The sequence below is a fragment of the Prinia subflava genome, chromosome 8 (assembly GCF_021018805.1).
Source record: "Prinia subflava isolate CZ2003 ecotype Zambia chromosome 8, Cam_Psub_1.2, whole genome shotgun sequence".
NCBI lineage: Eukaryota > Metazoa > Chordata > Aves > Passeriformes > Cisticolidae > Prinia > Prinia subflava.
In genome coordinates, this window is record NC_086254.1 from 35,388,007 (window position 1) to 35,415,067 (window position 27,061).

At 48.9% G+C, this 27,061-nt stretch overlaps 2 protein-coding genes across 6 annotated transcripts in view; one reads left to right on the forward strand and one right to left on the reverse strand.

Annotated features, from left to right (window-relative positions):
* Nucleotides 1–19,159, reverse strand: part of CEP250 (centrosomal protein 250) — a 28,033-nt gene extending 8,874 nt beyond the window's left edge. For 2 of the 5 annotated variants that reach the window (XM_063404710.1, XM_063404709.1), the window contains exons 1-24: nucleotides 18,654–19,159; nucleotides 18,014–18,070; nucleotides 17,248–17,330; nucleotides 16,523–16,688; nucleotides 15,761–15,867; nucleotides 14,295–14,522; nucleotides 13,612–13,708; nucleotides 13,041–13,139; nucleotides 12,135–12,296; nucleotides 11,649–11,827; nucleotides 11,013–11,195; nucleotides 10,741–10,885; nucleotides 10,320–10,466; nucleotides 9,906–10,136; nucleotides 8,252–8,445; nucleotides 7,764–7,891; nucleotides 7,437–7,606; nucleotides 6,536–6,706; nucleotides 5,794–5,928; nucleotides 5,374–5,517; nucleotides 4,645–4,925; nucleotides 1,439–1,598; nucleotides 551–863; nucleotides 11–138 (exon numbers count right to left, since the gene is read on the reverse strand). In XM_063404710.1, coding sequence (XP_063260780.1) covers nucleotides 11–138; nucleotides 551–863; nucleotides 1,439–1,598; nucleotides 4,645–4,925; nucleotides 5,374–5,517; nucleotides 5,794–5,928; nucleotides 6,536–6,706; nucleotides 7,437–7,606; nucleotides 7,764–7,891; nucleotides 8,252–8,445; nucleotides 9,906–10,136; nucleotides 10,320–10,466; nucleotides 10,741–10,885; nucleotides 11,013–11,195; nucleotides 11,649–11,827; nucleotides 12,135–12,296; nucleotides 13,041–13,139; nucleotides 13,612–13,708; nucleotides 14,295–14,522; nucleotides 15,761–15,867; nucleotides 16,523–16,688; nucleotides 17,248–17,330; nucleotides 18,014–18,070; nucleotides 18,654–18,770 — 3,825 coding nt within the window. In that variant the 5' untranslated portion in view covers nucleotides 18,771–19,159. Of the gene's footprint in view, nucleotides 1–10; nucleotides 139–550; nucleotides 864–1,438; nucleotides 1,599–4,644; nucleotides 4,926–5,373; nucleotides 5,518–5,793; nucleotides 5,929–6,535; nucleotides 6,707–7,436; nucleotides 7,607–7,763; nucleotides 7,892–8,251; nucleotides 8,446–9,905; nucleotides 10,137–10,319; nucleotides 10,467–10,740; nucleotides 10,886–11,012; nucleotides 11,196–11,648; nucleotides 11,828–12,134; nucleotides 12,297–13,040; nucleotides 13,140–13,611; nucleotides 13,709–14,294; nucleotides 14,523–15,760; nucleotides 15,868–16,522; nucleotides 16,689–17,122; nucleotides 17,331–18,013; nucleotides 18,071–18,653 lie in introns of those variants that run through there. The other 3 variants (XM_063404711.1, XM_063404712.1, XM_063404714.1) reach the window with 3 other exon arrangements.
* Nucleotides 19,160–22,520: 3,361 nt separating this feature from the next.
* Nucleotides 22,521–26,826, forward strand: GDF5 (growth differentiation factor 5). The gene is made up of 2 exons (XM_063404715.1): nucleotides 22,521–23,603; nucleotides 25,159–26,826. Exons 1-2 carry the CDS (start codon nucleotides 22,970–22,972, stop codon nucleotides 26,025–26,027), a joined length of 1,503 nt encoding a protein of 500 aa, XP_063260785.1. The 5' UTR covers nucleotides 22,521–22,969; the 3' UTR covers nucleotides 26,028–26,826.
* Nucleotides 26,827–27,061: the final 235 nt, after the last annotated feature.

Consider the following 27,061-nt stretch of genomic DNA (forward strand, 5'->3'; position numbering starts at 1 on the left):
AACATATTACCAGATCTTTCTGGGAATGCTCCAGGTGCTGCTGCAGGTCTTGCAGAGCTGCTGCCACTCTGTCCACTGTGAGCTCTGCAGGGACATCCCCAGCCTGAGAAGCAGCCAGGCCCACGACATGACTCTCTTCTGAAAAGAGAAGAAATTCTGTTTCAAGATTTAATCCAATGGTCTCCAGCGAATAAGGCCTCTCTGCCTAGGAAGGAGTGCCTTTGTCACTGTCCTAGGGCTCGCCTTGCAGCAGGATGTGTGTCACAGGCTGACATTATTCTGATGACCACTAATGTCAGCACTGCCTCAAAGACAAGTGCATGGGCCCTGTGGCTTGGCAGGACTTGCACCCTTCTCCCTTCTGACTCTGATTGTTTCTCTACATACAAACATGGATTGTGTCTGTGCCGGGAAGTCAAGCTGTCAAGACATCCCAAAGCCTGAGTTAGCCTAAACTGAGAAGGTGAGTGTGTCATACCAGGATGACAAGGGACCACCCCCTCACTCCACCTGTTCTCCCACACCTGCTCACCCAGCCTCCCACACTTGCCTGAGCTCCAAGTGACCAAGTCTCTGCTGTCCCTGATCATGTGGTGCAGAACCAAGAGCAGTTTGTCCAGCTGGGATTGAGTTTCCTGATGGGCACCACTGGCCTGTTGACATTGTGTGGCCAAGGTCTCTGCTTTGTTCTCAGAGCTCTGGAGCCTCTCACGCAGCTCAGACATCTCAGTTTCCAGCACTTGCACAGAGTCCTTCAAGCACTGTTCTCCTGCTTGGGACTCCTCCAGCTCCTGCAGCAGCTGCTTCTCTCGAGCTGCCTGGGCAGCCTCCATCTGCAGCACGGCGTCCTGCAGGGCCCGGATCTGGAGGGTGGAAGCACAGAGCCTCAGGGACAGGGCTGCTCCTGAGGCAGCAGAGGGGGCAGCAGGGAGAGCAACAAAGGAGAAATGACTTCAGGCAAAGAACAGGCAGGAAGCAGAAGACACAGAAGCAAGGATTCCACTGGAGACAAATGTAGAGAAAAGAGGCAAAGGGAGGCAATGGGCATCCTTGAGGCTGCAGCTCTGAACACTGGCTGAACTGGCTGTGGTGGAAGGGCTCTTCCGAGCCTGCCATGGCCATGTCTGTGTCCTCACATTGCTCAGTGCCTGGAACAGGCACCAGCTCGGTGTGGGACAGCACTGGTAACAGAGGGACAGAGAAGCTCCAAAGAGATCTGCTGCTGCTTCCCCTCCCAGATTTCCTGCTGGGACCCGGCAGAGAATGGGGGAAACATTGGCAGCACACACCAGATCCAGCCTTGGTCTCAGGGTGCAGCAGCAGCACAAGGCAGAGCACGGCAGCAATGGATGCTGCTGGGAGGGGAAAGAGGTTGGGCCCTCCAAGCCAAAGGTGGTGTTGTGTGTCCCTAGAGAAGAGGATGCCATGCACTGCTTACCTGCATGTTGAGCTCCTGCACTTCTCTTCTATGCTCTGAGTGGAGCTCCTCGGCCTGGTTAAGGGCAGAACGAAGCTGAGATGTCTGATTGATCTGGGCCAGGTTGTTTTCTTCCAGAGTTCTGAGGCTCAGATCCTTTTCTTCCAGAGACAGAGTCAGCCTGTGGAACAAGACAACAGATGGCCATAAGAGACATTCGTCTCCCTTGGGTGCCTCAGAGGGGATGCTGGAGTTGACCACTATGTGAGGCAACACTTGGAACATGTCAAGCTTTGTCTGGGGTAGATGATGAGTGAGTCCAGATCTTATGGGTCAGAATAAAAGGACAGACAACTAAGGGTGAAACTGCTGTGGCCACTGCTAGAGGCCACTTGAACAGGAGGAGAAGTAGATGAGGCTTTCTACAGGCAACATAAAGCAACCTCAAAGCCACAAGCCCTGGTTCTTCTGGGGGACTTTAGCTTCCCTGCCATCTAGAGAAGCAACAATAGAGCAGGATGTTCCTGGCCAGCACTGATGAAAACTTGTTGTCACAGGCAATGGAGGATCCCACAACAGCATGCTGTCCACCTTAATCTAACAATCAGGGAAGGCCTTGTTGGAGATGTGAAGCTTAAGGTCAGCCTTGGCTACACTGCCTACGAATGAGACTGTGGAGTTCAGCTGGGGGTGAGGAAAAAGCAGGGCAGCAAGCAAGGTTACAACCACAGACCTCATGAAAGCTAACATTAGCCTCTCCAAGGATGCACATGGGAACAGGCCCTGCAGGATAAAGGGGTCCGAGCTGATATTCAAGGATCACTTCCTCCAGGCTCAACAACAATGCATCCTAGTGAGCAAGGAATCGGGCAAAGGGGGAAGAGACCTGAGTGGATAAGCAAAGAACTCCTGCCATTCCCCAAGTGCAAGCAGGAAGTACACAGGACATGGAAGCAGGCTCAGGCCACTTGGCATGAATATAGAGCGATTGTTGGAGTAGAAATGAGACAAAGAAGTCCAAGGACCACCTTGGGATTAAATCTGGGCAAGGATGTCAAGGACAACAAGAAAGGCTTTTTAAAATACATCAACAAAAGGAAAACCAAGGATGATGCGTGTCTCTTCCTGGATGGAGGGGAGACCCTGGTAACATGGGATGCAGAGAAGGCAGAATTCCTGGATGCCTTTCTTTACATCGGTCTGTACTGACAAGACCAGCCCACAGGGCTCTCTGGCCCAGGAAACCAGGCTAAAGGAATGTTGGAAGGAAGACTATCCCTTGGCAAGACTTTCCTTTCAAGGAGAACTGGGTTAGTGAGTGCCTGGGCAAACTCGACATTGACAAGTCCACAGGCACTGACAGGATGTGTTCACGAGTGTGAGGGAGCTTGTGGACACCAGAGCGAGGGCACTCCCCATTATCTCTGAAAGGTGATGGAGATCAGGAGATGTGCCTGGGAGCTGGAAGAAAGCAAATGTCGTTCTGGTCTTCAGAAAGGGCATGGAGGAGGACCTAGGGAACTACAGGCCTGTCAGGTGCTCCTCAAACCTTGGAAAGGTGATACACCTCATGCTGGAGACCCCTCTACCCACATGGAAGGACAAGAAGGTGATCAGGAATGGTCAGCATGCATTCAGTAAAGGTAAATCATACCTGACCAACCTGATTGCCTTCTACAATGAAAAAACTACCTGGGTGGACAAAGGAAGAGCAGTGGATATTGTTTACCTTGATTTCAGCAAGGCTTTTGACATTGTCTCTCACAACATCCTCCTGGGGAAACTCAGGCAGTAGGGCTGGAGGAGTGGACAATGGGCTGGACTGAGAACTGGCTGAACAGCAGAAGCCAGAGGGTTGTAATCAGTGGCACAGGGTCTCGTTAGAGGCCTGTCATTAGTGGTGTCCCCCAGGGTTCCCTCCTGGGCCCACTATTGCTGAACCTGTTCATCAATGACTTGGATGAGGTGGTCGATGCCTCCCCATCAGGGTCACTGAGCCTCCCCTCAGAGGGATCCCAGCAGGAGAGATGGGCAGAGGGGAACCCTCTGAAATTCAGCAAGAGCCAACGCAGGGTCCTGCATCTGGGGAGGAACAGCCCCAGGCCCTGCACAGGCTGGGGACAGCCTGCTGGGAAGCAGCTTTGTGGAGAAGGACGACCTGGGGGTCCTGGTGGACAAGAAACTCTCCATGAGCCAGCAGTGTGTCCTTCTGGCCAAGGTGGCCACTGGGATCCTGGAAAACACTGGGAAGAGCATTGCCAGCAGGCAGGGGAGGGGATGCAGCCCCTCTCCTCAGCCCCGTGAGGCACATCTGGGGTGCTGTGTCCAGCTCTGGCTCCTCAGCACAGCAGGGACAGGGAGCTCCTGGAGCAGGGCCAGCAGAGGCTGCGGAGCTGCTGAGGGGATTGGAGCATCTCCGTGCCCAGGAAAGGCTGAGGGAGCTGGGGCTGTTCAGCCTGGAGCCCCAGCTGAGAGGGGCCCTCAGCCCTGTGTGTCCCTGCCTGCAGGGAGGGCTCCGAGCAGGGCCCAGGCTCTGCTCCCTGGGGCCCAGCAATGGCACCAGAGGAACGGGCAGGACCTGATGCCCAGGAAGCTCCACCTGAAGATGAGGAAGAAATTCTTTCTGTGCAGAGACCAAGCATTGAACAGGGTGCCCAGGGAGGCTGTGAAGTCTCCCTCACTGGAGACATTCCAGAACCATCTGGATGCAATCCTGTTCCATGTGCTCTGGGATGGCCCTGCTTGAGCAGGGAGATGAGACCAGATGAGCCACTGTGGTCCCTCGAACCCTCCTATGCATTCTGAGATTCTGTTCATCTGGCTTAGATAAAAAATCATGGGTTTAACACATCTTATGTCAACAAAAAACACCAGATGACAGCTGATCCAGATCCCAAAGGAACAAGTTACAGGAGCCAAGGTGGAGCTGATGGATGTATCCAGCTCCTCCCACTGCAGCTTGGGCAGTGTTAACACACCCAGCTAACCTCAGAACACACCACTCCCTAGAGGGAAGGAGCTACTCCAAAAGCCTTGGTCTTCAGAAAAACTCTAACTGAAGGCCTAAAAGAAAAGAGAATGGAACAACATCCAGATAATGAGACGTGTCTGCATGGAGAGTTCAGAATCTGCCACTTCAGAAATGCTGCCAGAGCCCCTGGCAGGTGCAAAGATGGCAAAGAGGGAATCCATTCACCACAATGCAGAGTCCCACAGCTTTCATTTACCTGGCTTTTTCGCTCTCTAGGGCGTTCACAGAAGCCTGCAATGCTGAATTTTGCTGTGCCACTTCTTCCCAATGACTCCTTTCCCTCTCCAGCTTCTGCAGGTGCACTTGCAGCTCCTGGTTCTGATGTTCTGCCTCCTCCAGCATCTTCTGGACATGCTCAACCTCCATCATCTTCTGCCTTGACTCCTCCTGGGCCTCATTCACATCTTGCTGGGCTCTCTGGACAATCCTTTCCTGGGACTCTTGGGAGGCTGCCAGCTGAGATCTCAACTCTCCCACCTCCAGGCAAACAGAACAAAGCAGTCAGAGGCTGCAGACACAGCCTGTCACTGTCAGCCACAGCAGAGACTGTGAGGAAAGGGCAAGGACAACTTTCCATTGCTCCCTGTCCTGAGAGCACCAGACTCACAATGCCTATGGACAACTTGTTTCAGTCTCTAAGGGGTCCACCAAAGGCACCTGAACAAGCACTTCCAACCCAAGGCTAGCAAGTGGAGGCCAGCAGGAATCCTTGCTGATGCTTGCTGGCCAACAGCCCAGAGGACTAGCCCAGCTGTCCAGGGCAGCAGCTGAGATTCAGCAGAGCACTGAGTGTCCTTCAGAGCAGGTGCCATGGAGCCCCCAGAGCACGATGGATCACCCCATCAGCTGCTGCTCTGCCATGGAAACGCAAGAAGGGCACAGACCCCTTGCTGGATGACTGCAGTGCCACTGCTGTTTCACTCACCTGCTTTTGTAGAGCCTCCCTCTGGTCAAGGAGGAGATTGATTTCCTCATTCATGTCCTCTAGTTCTTCCTTGTGCCTCATCCTCACTGCCTGGATTTCACTCTGAGCTTCCTGCAGCTCAGCTTGCAGTTCTGCCTTGATGGCCTGGCAACAAAATGCAGAGCAACTTTCTGAGACCTGCCCTCAGGCTCAGCTTTTTCCACTTGCTGTCTCAAAATCCCATTCCTTCAGCTCCTTCTTTTGGCTTCTCTACCCAGCTCTGCTTCCACTGCAAGTCTTCCTTCCTGGGGCTGAGCTCTGGAGTTTACCAGGCTCTGTGCTCCCAGGGCCTGAAGCAGCCCTTGCCTCCTCATTGCCAGGGGCTGCCTTTTGTGCCCTTGTCCCTGCCCTGCACTCTGATCCCTGCCTCCTCAGACTTACCTGCCCCTTCTCTTGCTGCTCTTTCAGCTCCTGCCTGAGCTGCTGGACCTGCTGGCAGGCTTGCCTGAGCTCTCCCTGAGTTTGGAGCAGTGCCTCTGATAAAGCAATCTTCTCATTCTGCTCTTCCAGCAGGGCCTGCACAGAAGGAAAGAGCAGAGGGCTTCACACTTCTCCTGCAACCTCTGTGTGGCAAGAGGCAAAGACCGATGGGCTCACACGCTCTCAGAGCACTCGGCTGCTGCTCCCCTGGGCCACTGTCTGCCCCGGGGGAGACACAGCTGCACAGAGAGTGACTGAAAACACAGCCCAGAAGACATCTCTGGTTACTGTTCAGAAATACTCCAGACGAGTCTTCAAAAAGATTTTCTCTTGTCAGCCTTCCTGCTGTGCCCTGCCTGTGCCCGTAAAAGAAAAGTCCTACAAACTCCCTTTGGCTATGAACACCTACCAGGACACACCAAAAGGGGAGAGGTAAGAGAACAGTGAAGATACTCTGAGGTAAGTCTTAGAAAAACAGAGCACAAGAGCAGCACAAAAGTCTCAGCTGAAAGCTGATGTTGCTGCCTGGCTTCCTATGAGGGGATCCATTCCTGGTCCCAAAGACAGCCCCGTTCACCTTTCACCTCCCCAGATTCAATGTAGAAGACACGGAGGGCAAGCTCCACACAGCCCCCTATCCTGCCATCTCCCACTGCTCCAGCCTTGCAAAAAATCACACCAATTCTCCTTTTGCAGTCATTACCTCTCGCTTGGCATTTTCCAATCTAGTTTGTTCCTCTTCTTGCTGGGCCTGCAGGGTGGCAACTTTCTGCCTCATCTCAAACAGCACCTTCTCGTGCTGCTGCTCTCTCTCTGTCTTCTCTTTTTCCCATTGCTCCAGCATCTCTGCATGGTGCCTTTCATGCTCACTTGCCTGAGGAGGGGAAGAGAAATTTGCAAGATGATGTCCCAGGCAAGCTCCTTGCTGATAAATGTGAAGCTTCCTCCCTCCCACTACCAACCACCTGAAAAGACAACAGCACTGCCTTTCTGCCCTCCAGAAACAGTGTCCTGTCAGGGAATTTAAAAGCAGGCTCAGCAGGTGCAAGAATCACAGACTTGTGGAATCATTTCTGTTGGGAAAGACCTTCCCAAGCACTGAATGCAACCACTCAGAAAAAGAGGTGTCCCCTTCCCCTCTCTGATGCCCCAGTCACATGGACTGAAGGAGAGTGCACAAGGGGCCTGTTCCCTTTGGTTCCAGCCCAAAGCTGATCCACTTGTCCACCATGGAAGCACAGGAAAACAGGAATGGAGTTCCCCGGCCTGCAGCCAGCAGCACTGCTGGCATCTGCTCCACGTGGCAGGTGGGACTGGGGCACGATCCTGCCCTGGGCTGCCACGCTGTGGCTGGGCACTGCCCAACCTGCTCTGGAACTCGTCTTACGCCCTCACTGAAGCCGTGGCCGCATTTACTGTCCCAGCACCATCCTGTGGGCCTTCAGGCACCTCCCACTCTGAGCTGTTGGCTCTGCTGCCCGGCGCAGCAGCAGGAGGCCTCTGGCAGAGGATTGCTGCCCTTTCACACGCACCCAGTGGCTCTGCTTGTGCTAAACCAACCCACAGGGCCAGCTTGGACAATTCAGGAGCATACTGTCCCCTACCAGGTCTTGCAAGAGCTTGTTTGTTTGCAGTTGCTGAGCAGCTTGCTGAAGCCTGAGGCTTTCATCACGCTGCTGCTCTGCCACCCTGAGCTGTTGAGCTGTGTCTTCCCGTTCTTGCCTCCTCAGAGCTTTCTCTGCTTCCAGCTCCTGTTGCAGGCACTTCACTTCTCCTGCAAGCACGACCAACAGCAAGAGTCAGAATCTTTACTGACTTTACTGACCTCAGGCCCTTTCAGGGCCTCCAGCCCCACCACTCCTCAGAAGCCCTGTGGACAGAGGTGGCTTGACAGCAGCTTCTCTAGGCATGGGAGCTCATGAGGCTCTCACCTTTTATGACCTCCTTGGCCTGCATGACTGTGAGCACTTGAGCCTCCAGATGGGTCCTGGTGATCTCCAGCTGAGATATCTGCTGCTGAGCAGCAAACAGGCTGGATTCCAGGCTCTCCTTTGCTGACCTACAAGTTGCAGATATGGAGAGACATGAGTTGCTTACTCCTGACACCCACAGGCACTTCTTCCAGGACGACGTGGCTCAAGATCCCCACACCTGAGTATGGAAAACGAGTGGCACAGAAACTCGTCCAGAGAAGGCACATTTGTGCCACTTCAGTGGCAAAGCAGGGCCCTCTGAGGGAGTGCCCAGGCCTTCCTTATGGCCTGGCAGAGCACAGACTGCCCAGCCCAACTTGACCTCGACAACCAAAGCTGCATCTGGAAAGCATAGAGGATACAATAAAATCCTGTGTAGTGCATACCACCTTTATCATTACAGCCCTTCAGCCCGGTGCTGCCCAGGGTCTGCTCCCTGCCTTTACCTGGTCTCTGCCAGCTGCTTGGACAGTTCATGTTGGTGCTGCTCCATGGCTGCCAGTCGGCCCTCAAGGGCAGCCTTCTCCTGGCCCAGCAGCTCCTTCTCTCTGCACAACTGGGCCAGGGTGTGCCCTTGGCCAGAGGATTCCTGGCGCAGCTGCTCCAGAGCCCTTCTTGACAACTCTTGCTCCTGGGAAACCTGGAAGCAGGACAAGGTACAGCCTGAGCCCTTCCTCAGGAGCCCTGTGCAGAGGCAGCCAGTGCCACCTGGCAGGCAGCCAGAGGACAAGGAGCACCTGTGCTCTGGGCTCAAAGTTTTACAGCATCTGCCCTATGTAGCTCTGACACCCTGGGCTCCAAAAGCCTCTGGCATTGTTCCCTTGGAAATGCTGTGAGAGGCCCTGCTGGCTTGCCTGGGACCAGACAGCTCCTTCCCAACAATCATCCCTACTCCAAACTCCGTGTTGTGACTCAAAAATATCGCATCTTCTACAACTGCCACTTGGCAAACACTGTTTCTATGAGGATCTATTTCAATGCTGGACATTTTCAGGGAGGTTGGGGAAAAGGATTTTGCTTGCTCCAGAAAGGGAAATTATGCAAGATTTCCCCTTCTAGAACAAAACCCATATCTAAATGTCACCTCCTCCAGTGTTCAAAGCAGCTCTCTGCAACGACAGCATGCTTGGTAGGGAAATGGCTCTTGTGGGGAGCAGTTATTTAGTGACTGATGGAAGTCTGGCTGATGTGGCCAAAGCAGACTCTCCTTGCACAGCAGTTCACACCTACAAGATCACTTACTTGTCTTACACGAAGAAGTGACTGACTAATGACTCTTGCTGGTATTCTAGCCTGAAGACTAAACCGTGTTTTTCAGCTCTTCTCTTCAAAAGCAAAACCTCTGCTGTGTACTTGCCACACCTACCCCATACTCCAGAACTGAGACTGTCTGACAGAGACCATCACAAACAATCCCTTCTCTTGCAGCTATCCTCTAACAGCCAATCCAAACCTTCCCTGGCACAGCTTGGGGGTGTTTCCTCTTGTCCTGTCCCTTGTTCCCTGGGAGCAGAGCCTGACCCTCACCTGGCTGCACTTTCCTGTCACAGGGAGTTGTGCAGAGCAAGAAGGTGCCCCCGAGCCTCCTTTTCTCCAGGCTGAGCCCGCCCAGCTGCCTCAGCTGGTCCTTGTCACACCTGTGCTCCAGACCCTTCCCCAGCTCCATTCCCTTCTCTGGACATGCTCCAACTTCATGACAAACACCATCAAAAGAAACATGCAGACTTGTTTTTTTTTGTTTCAGAAAAAAGATTCAGAGTTACACAGTTTGATCCGTTTGCCACAGGGTGATTCTTTTGCCACATCTTTTGCCACCCACTCAGATTCATCAACAACACAATCTCTTTGCAGCTTATCACGAGCCAAAAACGGGCCAGCAAAGACAGGTGGACTAGAAGACTCTGTAGAAGCAGAGGACAACTCTGAGAACTGTGGAACAGCTCTGCAAGCCACTGGTACATTTCCAAAAAGGAGCAAAGCCTTGTGACCTCTAGCACTACCACGTGTCCCCTTGACAAAACCACTGCAGAATCCAACAGGTAAAGCGTCCCTCATCCAAGCAGCCCAGTGCCCACATGGATGCACTGTACTTTTGGTCACCTGACAGAATTTCTCCTGGGTTTCTGCTTTCTCCTCTTCCAGTGTCCTAAGCTCCAGCCACAGCTCCTCCCGTTGCTCCTCTGCTTCCTTCAGCTGCTGCTCTAGCCGGGCTTTCTCTGCACAGAGCTCTTCATTTGCTCTTTCACAGAAGTTCAGCTTCTCCTGCTCACAGATCTTTGCTCTCTCCATTTCATTCACTTTAGCAGACAAAACTTCCTTCTCTTGCTCCAGCTATAGTCACAGAAGCATAAAGGAAATAAAGTACAGGAAGAATTACTATGAAAGATTAGCTCAGACACAAAAGGAACACTGCCACAGTCACACAGCTGGTCAGACTGTGCCAAGGTAAGAAGGCTGAGAAGCAGCAGCAGCTGGAGACAAACACCTGGCAACATCTCTGGCAACTCTGCTCACCTGCCACACACATTTGTTGAGCTGCAGTTTGTCCAATGCAAGAGCTTCATTGATGCTGCTCATCTTTGCTGCTGCAGCCTGTAGATCAGCTCTTTCAGCATTCAGCTTGTTCTGAGCCCCTGTCAGCTCTGCCACTGACCGCTCTGCCTGGAGAGGCAAAAGACCAATGGGATAACAAGGGCAGCAAAATCCCAGACTGCAGGCAGCAACTCCACCTCCCCTGGGTGTCTCTGACTTATTCCTAGGGCAGAGCTCCCAATAAGATCATGGGAACCAATGACCCCAAAGAGCCTGTCTGGTTGGATCACCATTTTCCAAGAAGAACAACAGTGTCCCTCTCTTCTACTGCCAGAAAGAATATCTCAGGTCATCTTGGTGGCACAACTCCCACAAGTGCTGCCTAGGAATAAGATGTCCATACCTTCTCCAGAGCCATGGCAAACTCATCCTTCTCTTGCTCCAGCAGATCCTTCTGAAGTTGCAATTTCTCTAGTGCCTGTCTCTTGACTACCAACTCACTCTGTAATAATGAGTGTTTTTCCTCCAGTGCAGCCAAGTCCTTCACTCTATGGAGAGGGGAAAGAGGTTTTTATAGAAAAACAGTCTATACTACAAGAGAGGAGCAACACCATTTGTTCCTTCACACTAGGCCTCATCAAGCCCAGCACTGCCAGAGAAAGCTTTAGCACTCACAGGAGCTCCTGCTCATGGCGCACTCTCTCCATCCCATCCTGCTGCTTTGCCTTTTCTGCCTGGGCTGACTCTTCCTTCAACTGCAGCTCAGCATTACTCTGACGCAGACGTGAAGCTTCTTGCTCCCTTAATCCAAGCTGTTCCTGTAACTCTTCCCTAGTTCTCTCAAGGTTTGCACAGTCACTGCAGAAACAAGGCTTAGTCAGAGGTAGAAAGAGGCCTGAAGAGTCACCAATCCCATTTTCAGCACTCCAGGATGGAGCAGGGGGCAGTGGGCTAAGGAAGACCTTGCACTTTCCCTCCCAGGGAAATCCTCCAGAGGCCCAGGGAAAGGAAGGCAGGATTTTGCCTTCCTTCCGTGAGAAGCAGTGGCTGGGCAGGGGCACACAAAGAACAGAATTTAGGGAAGCAGCACAGCAAGAAGAAGGAATCTTCTATTCCAGCATGGCTGTGCACCTCCCAGCCAGCCTTGGGAGTCACAGTAGAGCATGGAAAACCCAGACAAGACGATGCTCGAGAGCCACACTGAGGCCTCCACATGGTAGGGCAGGTGATTTCTTCACCCAGGACACCTCTGAACTCCCAGACCTGGAAGCAGATTGTCTGTGGAATGTAGGAGGAGGAGGAAATGCTCACCTTCTGAGTGTTTCTACTAAAGACTGAAGGTGCTGTTGGTGGCTGCTGGACTTCTTACATGTCTCCTCCAATTGCTCAAGCCTTTGCTGCACCTCCCTGCACTTCTCTTCCTGATGTCTCTGCTGCTGCAGCAGGAAGTTGTTTGAGTCCTGCCTGGCAGAAAGCTCTTCTCTCAGGGCCTGCAGGAACGGGCAGGGAAGGAGCACAAATGAGCAATATGGAGCAGGGAAGGTGGCTCCAGAGAGTTCAAAGAAACAGCTAGCACAGAGAGCTCCCCTGGAGACAAAAGCTGTGCTGACAGGGTGGGCATCAAGGAGAGAAAAGCAGTAGAATACAGAGCTGGGAAGACCAGCAAAGCAGGGCAGGAACATGACTATGAAGGTGAGAAAAAGTGCCTCAAGTGGCTGAGCAAATGGAAAGGTGTTGACCTGAGCAAGGCCTCAGTACTGAGCCTGTGGCCACTGGGGAAGACACAGAAGTTCTCACCCGTGTTGCCCCTCGCATCCTTGCCAGTGCTTCCAGAACCAATCCAAGGGCATGCCCTGTATCAATAGATCTTGGAGCTGAGAAGATGTCCCCAGAGTCTGCATGCTGGGAACTGTCAGTGCAGATAATGCTGACCATGCTGTCACTGTCGTCTAACACCATCTGAAAGCCCAAATCCAGCTGTTAGTCTTTGCTGATTTTACATGGTTTTCTTTATCTTGTTCTCCTTTTCCTCCCACTTTACCCTGGAGTGATTAAAAACTCTATTATCTCATTTCTTCAGTCCACAAAGAAGGTTTGTCCCTGTGACAAGTACTCCAGGGATTTCTGAATACAGCTACTCTTCACAATGTGAAGTGACTGGAGGCTGCCTGAACACTCACTTTCTTGCAGCTGCGTAGAAGAGCTGACAATGAAACCCTTCTCTATTAAGAGAACTTTAGGACTAAGTTAAGGTTACCCCTGAAAGTTGCAGTTCAGGGGAGATTACAATGGTCAGTGAATACACAGGGAAGGAACAGAGCTGGCAAGTGCATTGACTGAGTCAGTAACTTTCATAAAGATCAGAAGAACATACTCATTGCTCAAAGAGGGTGAATTGCCCAAGAAATGCTGGAATACAAATGTCAAGTAGCACACTCCGAAATCACAGTTCAAGACAGACCTTAGCAGGGTGGTGAAGGCAAAGGTACTGAAACTTCTAATGACTGAATAGTTACAGGACAGCAGCTCACAAGCTAGAACAGGTTCTGTTGTCAGAAAAGCAGTCTAAAAATCAAACAGGCAATGGCAGTTAACACAGTACACAACACGTATCTCTAGTCCCTAGGCCAGTCTGTTGCCTTCCTCAAGTACTTCAAAATCAAATTTACAGGGATGTGGTCCCTGTACCAGGTCTGTACTCACCTCAGTGATATTTTTAATGAGTTTTTGAAGGAAAAGATTCTCTTCTTTGGCAGCGTTAGTCAATGAAGCCGCAAATTCTTTCTCTGTCCAACTTGATTCCTGGGAACAGAATAAAGAAAGGGTGGGCAGGGCTCCCATCTGCAGCATTTCCATCCTCACAGCAGTCTCACTGCTAAGTCTCAGCTCTAGTGATTTCAGTATATTCCTGCCCATATCTTTTCCATTTCTTCTCTGTTAAAACTAAGAGGAAGACCAAAAACTAGTTTTTATAGACTGCTATTAAATTGTCAGTTCCAAGGAATTCTGATGCCCAGAGACCTGAAGTCAGAGGCAGAAGAGCATTGGTGCCACCCCTTTAGAGGAAGATGCCTGAACTGTCTGCACTTTCCCTGCCACTGCCTGCATCTGGACTGACTCAACACCTGCCAAACACACACAGAATATTTTGGCAAGGTGCCTGATGTTCCCGTACACAGCATCTTTACCACTGCTTCTCTTGAGGAAGCCACATCTCTGTGTTCAGGCTGGAGAGCAAACACTGGGCTATCTCCCAGGTAAAGGTAAAACATACTAGAATCTCCACTGTGTCGTTAAGTGTTTTCATGGTCTTCTCCTTCTCCTCGTTCTGCTTCTGAGACTGTACAAGCAAGGCTGAGAGCTCCATCACCCTGAGAAAAGAAGGTCTACGTGCCATTCCAAAAGCTTTGCACACCAGCACCTGTTAAAGAGCCAAGCAGTTCCCCAAAGCATAGCACAGCAAAGTTCAACCCAGAAACCATGGCAAAGGCAGTATTGATCTCTACAGGTTAATAAGCTTGATGTTGCAAAATGGCACTTCTTGCCCCAAAGGCCTCAGCACTCAGTCTTGCAAGGAACTGTCAGCACAGAGGTGCTGCAGTGCTTATGATGGCCCTGGGCAAATTCCTCCCAACTCGTTCAGCATAGCCCTGAGCAGTAAAAGGGCTGTACAAGAAACACAGCTCTCTTTATGCTGAATTCAATTTTTTATCAAGAATCAGCTAACAGCAAAAGTACTATCAGAGGCCGTCTCTTTTCTTCCAGTGTTGTCTTACTTGGAAGAATTTCTGTCAGGCAGATACTTTTTTCCATCTTCTCTGTTGAAGGCAAGAGTTTGACTGGGGACAGACACAGGCCTGGGCAGGGCTGTTCTAAATGTGACCACAGCCTGTCTATTAAGCCAAGAAGCTGCCACAAAAGATAACGTCAGTAATAGCAAAGTTAAAACACCTTTACCTGTCCTGAAGCTCTTTCTTCTCCATGTCCCACTTGACTTGTAAGGCTATCAATTCCTGAGCTGCCTGGTTTATTTTTGGTTCCATTTGCTGCTCTCCCTGATCCTTCAGGACAGGTTTACCCAGAGGGATGGACTCCCTGAGCTGCACACAGGAGTTCAGGCGGGAGCAGTTCACAAGAATAGATCCAGAAAGCCTCATTTGTTCCGCCTTCAGCTCTGACAAATCCCTGAAGAGGAACCAAGAAAGAGCCAATGTTCACTCCATCCTTATCAGCTGACTCACTTCTGAAGCATGCAATCATGCATCAGGAAGAGCTGGCAGGCAAGGTGACATCTTTGTTGGGGACAAGTCATTCATATGACACTTGGGGACAAGGACACATCTTGACAGCTAAATGACTTTACCAGGTAGTCAAGTGTGGAGTCTGTTTTCCCCTCAGATATAAGAGGTAAGATATGGCACAGGCCAGAAGGCCTCAAGCACCTCTAATTACTCTTATTACCACACTCTAATTATCATTAATAGATATCATGAATTTTACCAAGATCCCCAGCTTTTATACACTGGGTTCTTGAGTGCTCTGTTATCATCCCCACCTGGACTGCTACGAGGCTCAAGACTATTGTTATATAATAAAACATTTCAGAACGTGGTGTAAGAATAAGCCTGAAATTCTATAACATAGAAACACAATCACAAGGACTAAATAGCAGGTCAGGCAGACTCTACACAATAGGGAAGACTTATAATCAAATAAGACAAATGGCTTACAGTAATCCTGAATTTGAAAGTGCATGCTGACACCAGAAGGTACTATTATGGCTACACTATTTTTCTGAGGAGAAAAGAACCTCAGAGAGCCCAAGAACAAGAAAACAATCATAAAAAAGAGTTATCAAACTAAGCAAAAGAAATTGGACAAATGCAGTAACAGGGTAGAGAACTATTCTTTCTCTTAGCAATGCTGGAAGAGGAGTAAGTGGATACAAACTGACCAGAATAAAATTATGCTGAAATGAAAAGGGAAAAAATATGCATTAATCATCTTTCTCTTAGCAGCAGTGGAAAAAGAAACCTGGTAAGAGTTTTTAAAGGCAGGTTTTTATAATTTCATAAAAGGGACCGCTCTATATGCTGCATGCACAGCTTCAGTGAGTCTCTTCCCAGGTGTCCACGCATTTCTGTGCCTGCGTTCACATGGCCACACATCACCAGAGTCATCACCTGCTCAGAGCCTCTGCAGTCCTCATGGCACAAGTCCTTCAGCTTTATCTGAAGATCAGCAGCAAACAACTCTTCTGAGAACAGCCCCAAGGCATGCTAAATGGCATTGCTTCTGACTGCCAAAGGAGAAATCCTACCTCTGCTGTAACTAATGCAACGTCAAGGTTCAAAAAGCAGGACCAAAATGCAAGCCAGCCGCACTTTTTGTGCAGGAAAAGCTTTGCCTCAGGTTCCACTCACCGGTCTGTGGCAGTCTTCATTTCCCGGAAGTGGCGGCGGAAGGTCACCACCTGCCGCCACAGCCGGAGCAGACGGTCATGCTCCCCCCGTACGTAGCTGTCATAAAGCTAAGCAGGCAAAGACAAAAAGAAATGCCAATTCAGCCTTCACTGTCACAGCAACATCTCTCAGACAGGAGAGAGTAAATCACCATCACCAGGTGCCCTTTAATAACTGCTGCACCAGGGGCATCAAGGACTGAAGCGGTACCACACAGGCCCACAGCACCTGCCAAGGGAACATCCACACCTCTCCTGTAGCAGTGGGCAGCAGCAAAGCAAGCTGATTGTGACTCATCACCTCAAAGTCTCAGCAGAGGAAAACAAACACAAGCACCTCCAAGCCCAGTGCCAGGCTGGCTTACAACAGGCAGTCAGTACAGGAGACCTGTCTTGTTCCTGTGTTGGCCACTTTGAATCTGAACACACAGACCTCTCTAGTCTCTACTGCTCAAAACAAGAATTTAGGAACTAATAAAGAGACAAGTGTTCCTGTGACTGCCCTACAGTGCCCTGCCCTGTCTTCCCAACCGAGCAGTGCAGTCACAGAAGGTGGGCATCTTCTCCCAGCACCCTCTGCTGACACTCCTCCCTCCCACACCCCTGTCCAGCACCAGTACATCCTCAGCAGAGCCGCAGCTTCCACACAGCAAGTTCTCCATGCCAGGAACAAAACGCATTCCCCTCCGGCATCACGGCTGGCATTGCCACAGCCCGTCCTCACCTCACGTTCACTGCGCCATTCACTCTCCTTCAGCTCCAGCTCCTCCCGGGCCCTCATCCAATCCACCGTCAGTTTCCCAACATCCTCTTTGAGGGCGGAATTAACCTCATTGGCTTTATCAAGGTGCTCCCGCAGAAGAGTGTTCACTTCTGCCAGATTCTCACACCTTGGAAAGAGAGAGAAACAGCAATGAGGCCACTAAACAACAGCTCGGCACCATCCCTGTGATTTTCCAGCTCCCGCAACACTGATTTTGTTGTCTGAGGGGCAGTAAAAGCACTTTACAGGGTTAACTAAGATCCCTCTGTAATGAAAACCTCATTTGTTTCTCTGTGCTTTGAGCCTTCAATCTCCACCCATGATTTTGGCTTCCCCTTCAACCTTGATGATGCCTACAGGTAACAATTTGCCCCCTCTTCATGCTGATGGTCACTGGATGTATCACCTTTCTCTAGCATTGTCCACAGTCATTCATCTACTGAACCACAGAATAACTTAGGCTGGAAAAGGATCTTTCACCCAGAATACACACACCCCACTCAAAGCAGAGCCATTCAGCACACAGCACTATTACTGCACCACAGAAAGCAGATTGTGGACCTTTCTCCTCTCAAAGCAGCTTGCCCAACCGCTTCCCTTGGGGAGACCAGGTAGCACCGACAGGTTTCCCTCACTTCCACGAGCATCCAGGATACCAAGTATGAAGAAATGCTTCTTCCTTGTACCTTTGCTGCTCCTCTTCCACCTGAAGCAGTGCTTTCTCCAGGCTGTGGTCTGCTGTGGCTTCCCACCTGCCTGGAAGGGATCCCTTTAAGACGAAAGCAAAAATGTTTAGTCAAATGATGGTGTTTCCTTCACCACTGTCAGTGTCTACCATTTTCCCATCCATTTGCTGGGTATCTCAGGAGCTCATGGCTTCTTCCAGCTGTAACAGTGTTGTGATTATAGAGAGGAAGGGAGGGGAAGGGTGTTAGTGTGAGTAACTCCTCACTCTCCCACTGCTTTGTGTCTTCAGTTCATGACCTCAAGTGCTGACCTGGACTTGAAGCCCGGGAATGCTGTCCTATTCTTCCACCCTTTGGCTTCTAGGTTTACTTTAGCTGTGAAGCAGAAAGAAAAGTTCTATATGTTGACCACCAGCCTTCCTGACTTCCAAAAGCTGTTTCAATTGGTTCTTTCTCCAGGACAGCTGTATCACGTAACATGCAGCACAGTGCTCTCCTGAGACCCAGGACAAATGTAATTCCAGTGAATCACTCTTTCACAAAATTAAAATCCTCAACTGGGTTTTCTGGGCTGGCATTTCTGGGACTGCTGACTGCTTTAAGAATGGCAATGGGACAAAACACTGGTGGGAAAACTCACAGCACTTCTCTAAACCCTCTGACAGTAAAAATCTGCATTCCTGTCATTGGTTTATGGAGGGGTTTTATTGATCTGCATTTGGGAACATTAGATACACCCTTTATAGTTCAGAACCTGCACACTCACCCCTCCAGCTTTCACTTGCTGCTCCAGCTCTCGACACCAGGTCTGGTACTCCAATACCTGAATGGATACAGAGAATGAAGATGAGAGAAGCAGCTTGTAATAGCCACTGCTCACCCCACATTAACTTTTCTCTGAGTCTGTCCAGCCCAAGCACAGTGATGCTGATACACTCAACAAGAAGTCACTGCAATATAGGCAAGCTTCATTTTAATGTGACAGAGATTGGGGCGGGGTTTCTTTCATACCTGGCACTGTCTGCTCACCTGAGACAGCAGCAGCAAACAGAACGATGGGACAGGTGTGGGCAGCGCTACCTGATCTACGGCCCCCACACACCCCGAGCCAACGTTTGGCTGTTCAAGGGGGTCCTTGAAGCGACCGAAATGAGTTTTCAAACTTGCCCCGCAAGCAAACCGGCCCGACTCCTGCCCGGAACAAACCCTGCTGAGGGGGCCGACCAGCAGCGATGCTGCAGGCAGCGGGCTCAGGAGGGGCTCGGCAGCGAGACCGCGGCGCTCCCGGAGCCTCCCCGCCCCCAGCTCGGCGCCGCCTGCCCGGAAAGGCCCCGCGGGCTCCCGCCGAGTCCTCCGAGGGGCGGCCCTGCACCCCCTCCCCGCCGCCGGGCACCGCCGCTTCTCACCTCGTCCTGCAGCTGCCGCACCAGTCCCGCCTGGCGCCGCTGCGCCTCCTCCGCGCTCCGCAGCCGCCGCCGCAGCGAGCCCGGGCTCCGCTCCCCATCGCCCGCGCTGCCCGCCATGGCCGGCCCGGCCCAGCCCCGGGCGCTGCTCCGCCCGCCCCGAGGGTCCCGCCCTGCCGGCCGCGGGCGGAGCGGCTCCCCCGGCCTGCCCGGGGCCGCCGGGAGGCAGCGCAGGCTCCGTGAGGGGCGGCGGGGCCTTCCCGCGGCGCTCAGCGCTGGCCGCGATCGGCGCTTCCGCTCCGCTGCGCCGGCAGAGAATGTAGTCAGTAAAACTGGTAGTGAACGCACCTCATTTCACCGGGAATTGTCTGGGAGTTAGTTAACCTCATTGCTAAAAATATGTTTCATTTGGTATTTGGCTGCTCAATAACACTGGATTGTTTTCAGTCTCTGCTTTTTCCCTTGGCAGTGAATGCTTCATCACTGACATTCTGGATTTTTTTTAAGAGGTAAAATAAATTAATTGCCACCAAAATTCTCTTTGGTCAGTTAAGTAATTTGGGATATCTGAATCTCTCTCTCAAATCTTGAATCACTTGAACGTGCTTCTATTGCAAAGATGAACAATACCTATCAAAGGAACTCTGGCTACTTAGCATTGTATGCCACATGGAGGGTCTCTCTCAGTGAATAGGCTTGAAGAAGCTTGAAACAAACCCTGAATTTTTCTAACTGGTAACAGGCAGAGGTACCAAAAATTAGGGGGAAAAATCCACTTAATTCAGAGTTGGGGGAATTAGAGTTGTGGAATCAAGAAACCAAAATAACACTACCACTCAGGATATTCCATGTTTCTAAGATTCTGTGCTTTATGCTTCACTGCTGTTTGCAGATGTAGCCAAGTTTCTTGATAACTAATGACACTATTATTTCTTTGGACTTCTAATTTTTTTAATTTAACATCACAACATTGTAGCACAGTGTTTTAAAATTAACCACCTTCACATGGAAGTAGAAACATTACATTTTTTTTGCTCTGGCCCAAGACAAGCAAGTTTTAATTATAACATCCGTACGTTTTGTGTAATTCTTTCACTTTGGAAAACCACAGAACAGTTAAGTTCCTTCCTAAAATTATAACTTCACACTTCTAAAAAACAGTCCCCCAAGAGCTATGGGGTCTACAGAGGTCTAAATCCTCACTGAAATAGAAAGATAATCAGTTTCAATAAGCAAAACAATGTGACAGCAAATGGCCTAATATATGGAGTTAACTCAATCCTGTAAGTCCTTTCGGGAAATTAGTCCACCTGGGAAAGGACAATGAAATTCCTGATAGATCACTAGAATAAAGACTTCAGCTTTACACTAGAATAAGGACCATGTGCAGCTTCAACTGCAAGTTTGCAGCAGAGAACAAATTCTAACTCTTGGCATCGCATATCCAGTGGAGCTGTTCATCTTCAGTGAATGGCAATGTTTCTAACACTATGAAATCTTCCTCTGGCTCCCCAGAGTGATCCCTTCCTCTAGACCATGCTGGACGTCCAGAAGGGCTCGCTGAGATTGTCTGAGAAGGCGTCACAGCTCACAGAGGGATAATCTCAGGATCTGGAGAACAGGAGGCAGTGCACTTCCAGGGAGCAGGGACACGTTTTCAAATCCCTACACACACGGTGTGAGGGAGGAGCTGCTGTCACAGAACTGGCCGAGAAGGACAGGTGGGCTACGTGAGCCCAGCCCCTGGAGGGTGCACAGAAAATGGGCCGCTGGCGAGCAGCGAGAGGCTTGGAATACTGCTTCCACTGTGTCCTGTATCCAGAGCCTCACCAGCAGGAGGGTTTCTTGCTACATATTGAAGATACCAGTGGAGTTTGATTTTAGCCAGCTGGAATAACTCCACTTTGGTGTAGGGTTCACAGGAACCCCCCCCAGTCTGTGGGTCTTGTTCAAGGTCAGCATTCCACTCTGGGGTCTGTGGAGCTCAGTGCATTCTACAGCATCCATACTCCTGTGGTTCCAAGCACTGAGATGGAGTTTGCTTTAAGAGAGCCTATTTTAAAGAGTAAGATGAGTTTGCACACCTTGTTTTGCTTGCTTGTCCTTTTTCTTTCTGTCTAGCTCTGTCCAGCCCACTAAGATATTTTAATCTCAATCATGTAAATATTTGAATGATCATGCTTTAATCTGATTTACTAAGACAAGGCCCATGTAATCACATTGTCCAACCTCCTGTTCTTTCATGTCCATCTCTTAAATAATTTGTAAATCTGTTTGCAAATTTCAGCCAAGTTTGATAGAGCAAACAACCTTTTAAAGATACTAAATTCTTACAAGCATTGTGAAAACTGGAAGCTGGATAGATTAAAAGTGGAAACTCAACGTTTAGCTACTTTTGTGGCTTACTGGCAAGCTGATTCATACCCCCATGGTACAGAACATGACACAGCACACCACCCAACAGAAAGGTGGGCAACATGGGAAGGATAAAGTGATGGCATGGCTGGGGGGCCACAGAATGGTGTGGACTGACTGCTGGGGAATGGTTTCACCAGAGGTAACTCCCAGGAGAAGCTTTATTTTGTAGGGAAATATCAAAAGCGCAACTGATATCAGAGGAAGAGCCATTAGATCAAAATCAGGAGGATCATGATTTGAATCTACCTTATTTGTGACATCTGTAAAATCACTGAGCTCTTCTATTCTTCAGTTCCTCCATCAAAACAAATGAAGCATTCAGAGCTCCTCATGTCATGCAGGTTGTTATTTCACAAAGCAGTTCAGTGTTTCTGATACTAGTCAGGGTGGATGGGGAATGCTACGGCACACAGAGAACAAGCTAAAAAGCAGAGTACCTTTCCCCCTTCATCTTAACTCAGAAAGAAAAGCAATTGCAGGAGAGGGACTGGGCTCAGCATCAGTGCAAGATGAGAGATGGGTCCCAGTAATCCCTGCTGAGTCCTGCCCAGTGCCTCTTTTCCCAAAGGCTCATTTAGAACAGTTCAGTTTTTGCAGCTTATGAAAGACACACTTGCTCCACACTCTCTTCTGGATGGCTCAGAGCTGCAGGACCCAGACCATGAGGAGCGCTGGTTTTGACCTGCAGCCTTCTTGGGGCCCCGGGGTCCGCAGCTCTTGGATATTTTGCACCTCAAATTAAGACAAAGGCCGGTGTTCAGCTGTCTCGGGAGGAAGGACGGGGTTCGGCCTGTCTCCAGCTCCCGAGAGGCTCTGGAGGAGAAGGCGGAGGAGGAGGAGGATGGCTGCCTGCAGGGTGCACTGCTGCCCCGCCGCACCGCGCCCGCCCCGCGGGGCATCCCCTCCGGCAGGAGCTGCCTCTCCAGCTGGGCTGACACGGGTTTTTTAAGCACAGCAATAAATAAGCCAAAATACACTGACTGCGGGCACGGCCCTGTTGTGTTTGTGTAAAATTAAATGTTACCCTCGTTAAGCGCCTGCGTTACAGCGCAGCCCTTCAGTCACAGGGGGACGAAGTGAAGCCACTGTTACAGGTCTCTGGAAAAAGAGCTACATGAATTATTTCTAAATTAGTTCATGTAAGTGTCCAGTGGACTGTGTGACAGCTCTTAGTTGTTGATTTTGCAGTCTGTCCTGTCTAAACGTGAAGTTCATGGAGGGCTGAGGCAGAGGTCATACTGCCACTTGAAAAGGCATCCTCTGGAGTTTTGAGCCTGTGGAGCTGTTTCACATGAGGCAGAGTATGACTCATGCTAATGAAAAGGGTAAAGAAGATTTTTTTAAAGAAATATATCGCAGTTAAATTAGTTTAGACAGCATGACATCAGAGAGTAATTAAATAGGTTTGTTGGAATTCCGTTTCCAATTCCAGGGTTCAGGTTTGTAAAAGATTTCTGAGCACCTGCAGGTCTCTGTGTGTGAAATATTTTCACTGGAAAGGATTCAAAACTCAAAACTTTAAAAAAACCTTTTAACACAGAGGCAGCATTACGCCATTCTTCCTTCTTGGAAAAAAAAAAAAAACCCTTGGATTTAAACAAGACTCCTTCAAGTTTTCAGTCAGTTTTACAGAAGAAAACGAGGTGGTAAACTTTCTCTTTTCAAGAACAAGTTCTTTGTAGCTGCTAACTGAAGTCAGGGGAGATTGTATCTGAGTACATGAGCATTTCCACTATGGGACTGGATACAAGTATTGAACAACGATATTTGAAATGTTTTAATCTGAAACGAAAACCGTTTTTGCTAACTTTGGTTTTTAATTTCTTTCATGTTATCTTCTGCCAAACTGGAGGAACCTTTTCTGATTTTTTCTTCAGTGGCATTCAGAGGAAGACCAGAGGATGAAAATCCTGCATTTTCTCACTTTACTGCTTTGGCATTTGACTTGGCTGTCTCTGGATTTAGTTCCTGGAGCGCTGAGTAATTCTGAAGCAGGCCAGGGTAATCCAGGATCTAAACTAGGTTTTTTGAAACCCGAAGGAAAGGAGAGGAATCACCCCGCACGGGCAGGTACACTGAGGACTGCAAGCCATGGATACAGTGCTGGGACTTCAAAGGCCAGGACTAAAAGCAGTGCTGTTCAGGCTGGAGCTCTGCTGGCCAAGAATGATGAGTCAAAGAAGGTTCCCTCAAAAACAGCAGCCACGGAGGCCAAGGTAGGACATCTCCCCAGCAGACCTTCTGGAGTAAGGACAGTGACCCCAAAGGTTCAAAATCTTAGCAGCAAGGTGGCTTTGAAAAAAACTGGCACAAGCAGTACTGACTCTGATTCTTTCAAAACCAAAAAGACTAAAGAGCCTGTAACCCAGAGGGAAGCTAAGGAAACTTTCCGACATCCCCCGATAACGCCACATGAATACATGCTCTCTTTGTACAGGACTCTCTCAGATGCAGAAAGAAAGGGTGTTAATGGAAGTGTAAAACTGGAGGCTGGACTTGCCAATACAATAACCAGCTTTATAGACAAAGGACAAGGTAAGAAAAGAGCTTGTGTGTGAGTGAATGTGGACAGAGAGAGATGCCTGAGTGTGTTTATAAATACAGAGAGTACTGGAAAATAATCATACTTTGGTAAAGTCAAATAGCTCTTTTCAATGTAAATGAAATCACACAACTTTGCTGCAGATTTTGTCCTCCTGCATTATCTTGGAAAACTCATTTACAGGCAGAACTAGATGGTTGTGTGGAAGCCAAAGAAAACATTTAGGAAATATTTTAAATGCATAATGTTAAAAATCAATCAGTCTTTGCATGCTTAGGTGTTTAAAAACGTTTCACATTTTTGTCTTATTTTCTTTCTAGCTAGCTGGAAACTAGCTCATGGAAACAGCTAATGTTAGATTGTAGTGTGCCTAAAAACATATAATATGCTAAGAACAGAGCTATTCTGTGAAAAAACCCCACAAGTTTCAGTATGAAAGAGCCAGTCTGGTTTGTTCAAGGTAGAATTGTAAGGAACTACACTGCAGACCCAGGAGTCATTATCCTGTGGGTTGGGTGTATCTGTAAAAGTTTCAGGTACCACCTGGGAGCCCACAGCTCAGCACAGGCTACCAAGGGTAATGACATCCAGTACTTCAGAACTTGCAGCTCAACATTGCCATTCCAAACATTTTTGGAAATTTGGGCTAGTGTTTGCTTTCACAGTAGAAATAACCAGCCTCCCAATGAATGATGTTCACCTCACCACTCTGCTGTGGGAGCCCCATGTTGCTTCCAGTGACATTTGTAAGAGTTTTGTCACGTTCTCAAGGAAGCAACACAGCTGCTGAAGGAATTGTGATGAAAGACTCACCAGGACTGGATTTGTTTGCCATCTCTTCATTAATGGCTTGGCTGCTGGGAAGGGGGGGATACACTGCTCACAAGTGCTGCCTCCAGCAGGTTCCCAGCCTGCCACTGGAAGGCACTGGTAATGTCATGTCACTGGAAGGCTGGCTCAGCCATATTCCTCACCAGCTGAAGCAAGCATAAAGTAAAGTCAGCATAAAGAGAGGAATGTTTTTCTGCCCAGTTTGAAAAGTGTGAATCATGTGGGGTTTAGCCAATTAGGCAATTATCCTAGTGTTTGGCACTTCCTGGGGATTCTGGTTTTAAAGGACTAATTCACTATTGTATCGTCTAAAGGTAGATTTGCTCATGTCTGGAGCCAGCATAAGACCTGGCCACCACGGAAGCTCTGTTTCAGTAATTTAAGTAGGATAAAAGTGGTGAATAGGTCCTGTGAATGTTCAGCCCTGAAAAAGTATTATTTTTCAACTGGCTAATCACAACTTTGAAGGCAGAAAATGCCCACTGGTGAAAGAAATGAGATTTCTACAAGGCAGACTCAGAAACTCACTTCTCTGGTGAGTCCCTGAGTTCTTCTGAGTCCCTGCATGGAGCTGATCCCTTAGACAAAAATTGCTCTTTCTGTTCAGTGGGCTAACTTCGAAGCTTATAAGCAAATTTGAGGATAACCGTTAAGAACTGAATAAATTATATTGGTCTCTGCTTGATATACATTTAAAAATCTGTGTGCTTTTTTCAGATGAGCGAGCACCAACTATAAGAAAACAAAAATATATTTTTGACATCAGTGCATTAGAAAAAGATGGTTTGCTGGGAGCAGAGCTTCGAATATTGAGAAAAAAACCTTCTGATACATGGAAGTCTCATTCTTCTGGAAAAACTTCCCAAGTAAAATTATTTAGTTGCTCTACAAACAGACAAGCCTCAACACTCTTGGACTCTCGGACTGTCAGTATCACCGATACACCCAAGTGGGAAGTGTTTGACATCTGGAAACTTTTCAGAAACTTTAAAAACTTGGTTAACTTGTGTTTTGAACTGGAAACTTTTGACAGGGGCAGAGCTGTTGATCTCAGGAGTGTGGGATTTAATAGAACAGGAAGACAGGTCAATGAAAAGGCTCTGTTCTTGGTGTTTGGGAGGACAAAAAAAAGAGATTTATTCTTCAATGAAATCAAAGCTAGATCTGGCCAAGATGACAAAACTGTTTATGAGTACTTGTTCAACCAGAGGCGGAAGAGAAGAGCTCCTCTAGCAACACGGCAAGGGAAGAGGCCCACCAAGAATCTAAAGGCGAGGTGTAACAGAAAAGCCCTCCATGTGAATTTTAAGGATATGGGCTGGGATGACTGGATAATAGCCCCTCTGGAGTATGAGGCGTATCACTGTGAAGGGCTCTGTGAATTCCCCCTCCGATCCCACCTGGAGCCCACCAACCATGCAGTTATCCAGACATTAATGAACTCGATGGACCCCGAATCCACGCCCCCGACTTGCTGTGTCCCAACCCGGCTGAGCCCCATCAGCATCCTTTTCATTGACTCTGCAAACAACGTGGTCTACAAGCAGTACGAGGACATGGTGGTGGAGTCGTGTGGTTGTAGGTAGCAGAACAGTTGCTCATGTGAATATGTTATGAAAGGTAATATGACACATTGGACATAACATCTCCTCAAACAAGGTTAACTAGATTTCTTATCCCTAGGGTAAGTATGTTTACAAGGATGTAGCAATAAATCCAGTGTTTCTATATGTCTCTCCCTGGACATATTTCAGTAGCATTTGGATGCTGTCACGCAGCTGGATTTAAGGCCTTGTGCCGCTGGCAACACAGGACTGACTCAGAGTGAAGTCCATGACAGAGAAGACGATACCTCTACACCTTGAGACCTCCTGCTTTTAGCCTCGAGGCAGTGGATAGAGGTGTTATCAATGAGCCATGGATATGACCTGCTTGTTCCTTGAACATTGTTCTTGAGACTGAATTTCTGTCTGATTCCCATGTGGTTTGTTCAGTCATAAATGTGAGAAGAGTCCCAACGTTGAGAAGAGTTGTATTCTGGTGTGCCCCCATCTTGGTGTAAATAGTTGCACTGTAATATGATTTGTTTCTGATTAGCTCTTGAAACTATGCATATATAAAAAGGGGTCATTAAATATAATATGTTGGTTTAGTTTTAAGTTTTACACGAAGATAGGTGAGGCAGGAGGTATTTGCTTCTATGTATGTTTTCCTCCAAGCTACATATCTTTCTTAAGTATCCACCTTTCCATTATTATGTAGCAAAATATATTATTCTGTATAAGGCCCAAATTGTTCTCAAATGCTCATAGCAAAATTGTTCAATTATGGCATAAGATGTAATAAATTATTGACACAGTGCTGCATTGTGCCTAGCTGTCCAACTCTGCATAATTATAACACAATTAAGAAATTGTTTTATGTTTTTGTACAATAAATACAAGTGAAAGGAACTTTTCCATGCAGCAGGGTACCAGAGGTATGCAAAACATGTCTGTGTATTTTGCTGCCACAGAGAGAAACTCTGTGTTTGGGGCAAAAATGAGTTATTCAGATGCAAAGGAACTTTGGTATCCTTTTATTCCACCCTCCAAGGGCTATGTGCATGTATATCCTCTTT

Bases quoted from the DNA above. Each gene is read 5' to 3' on its own strand.
- GDF5 (XM_063404715.1), top strand. From the start codon at position 22,970: ATGAAAATCCTGCATTTTCTCACTTTACTGCTTTGGCATTTGACTTGG. The intron at 23,604-25,158 runs GTAAGAAAAGAG...TGCTTTTTTCAG, and splicing joins CTTTATAGACAAAGGACAAG to ATGAGCGAGCACCAACTATA.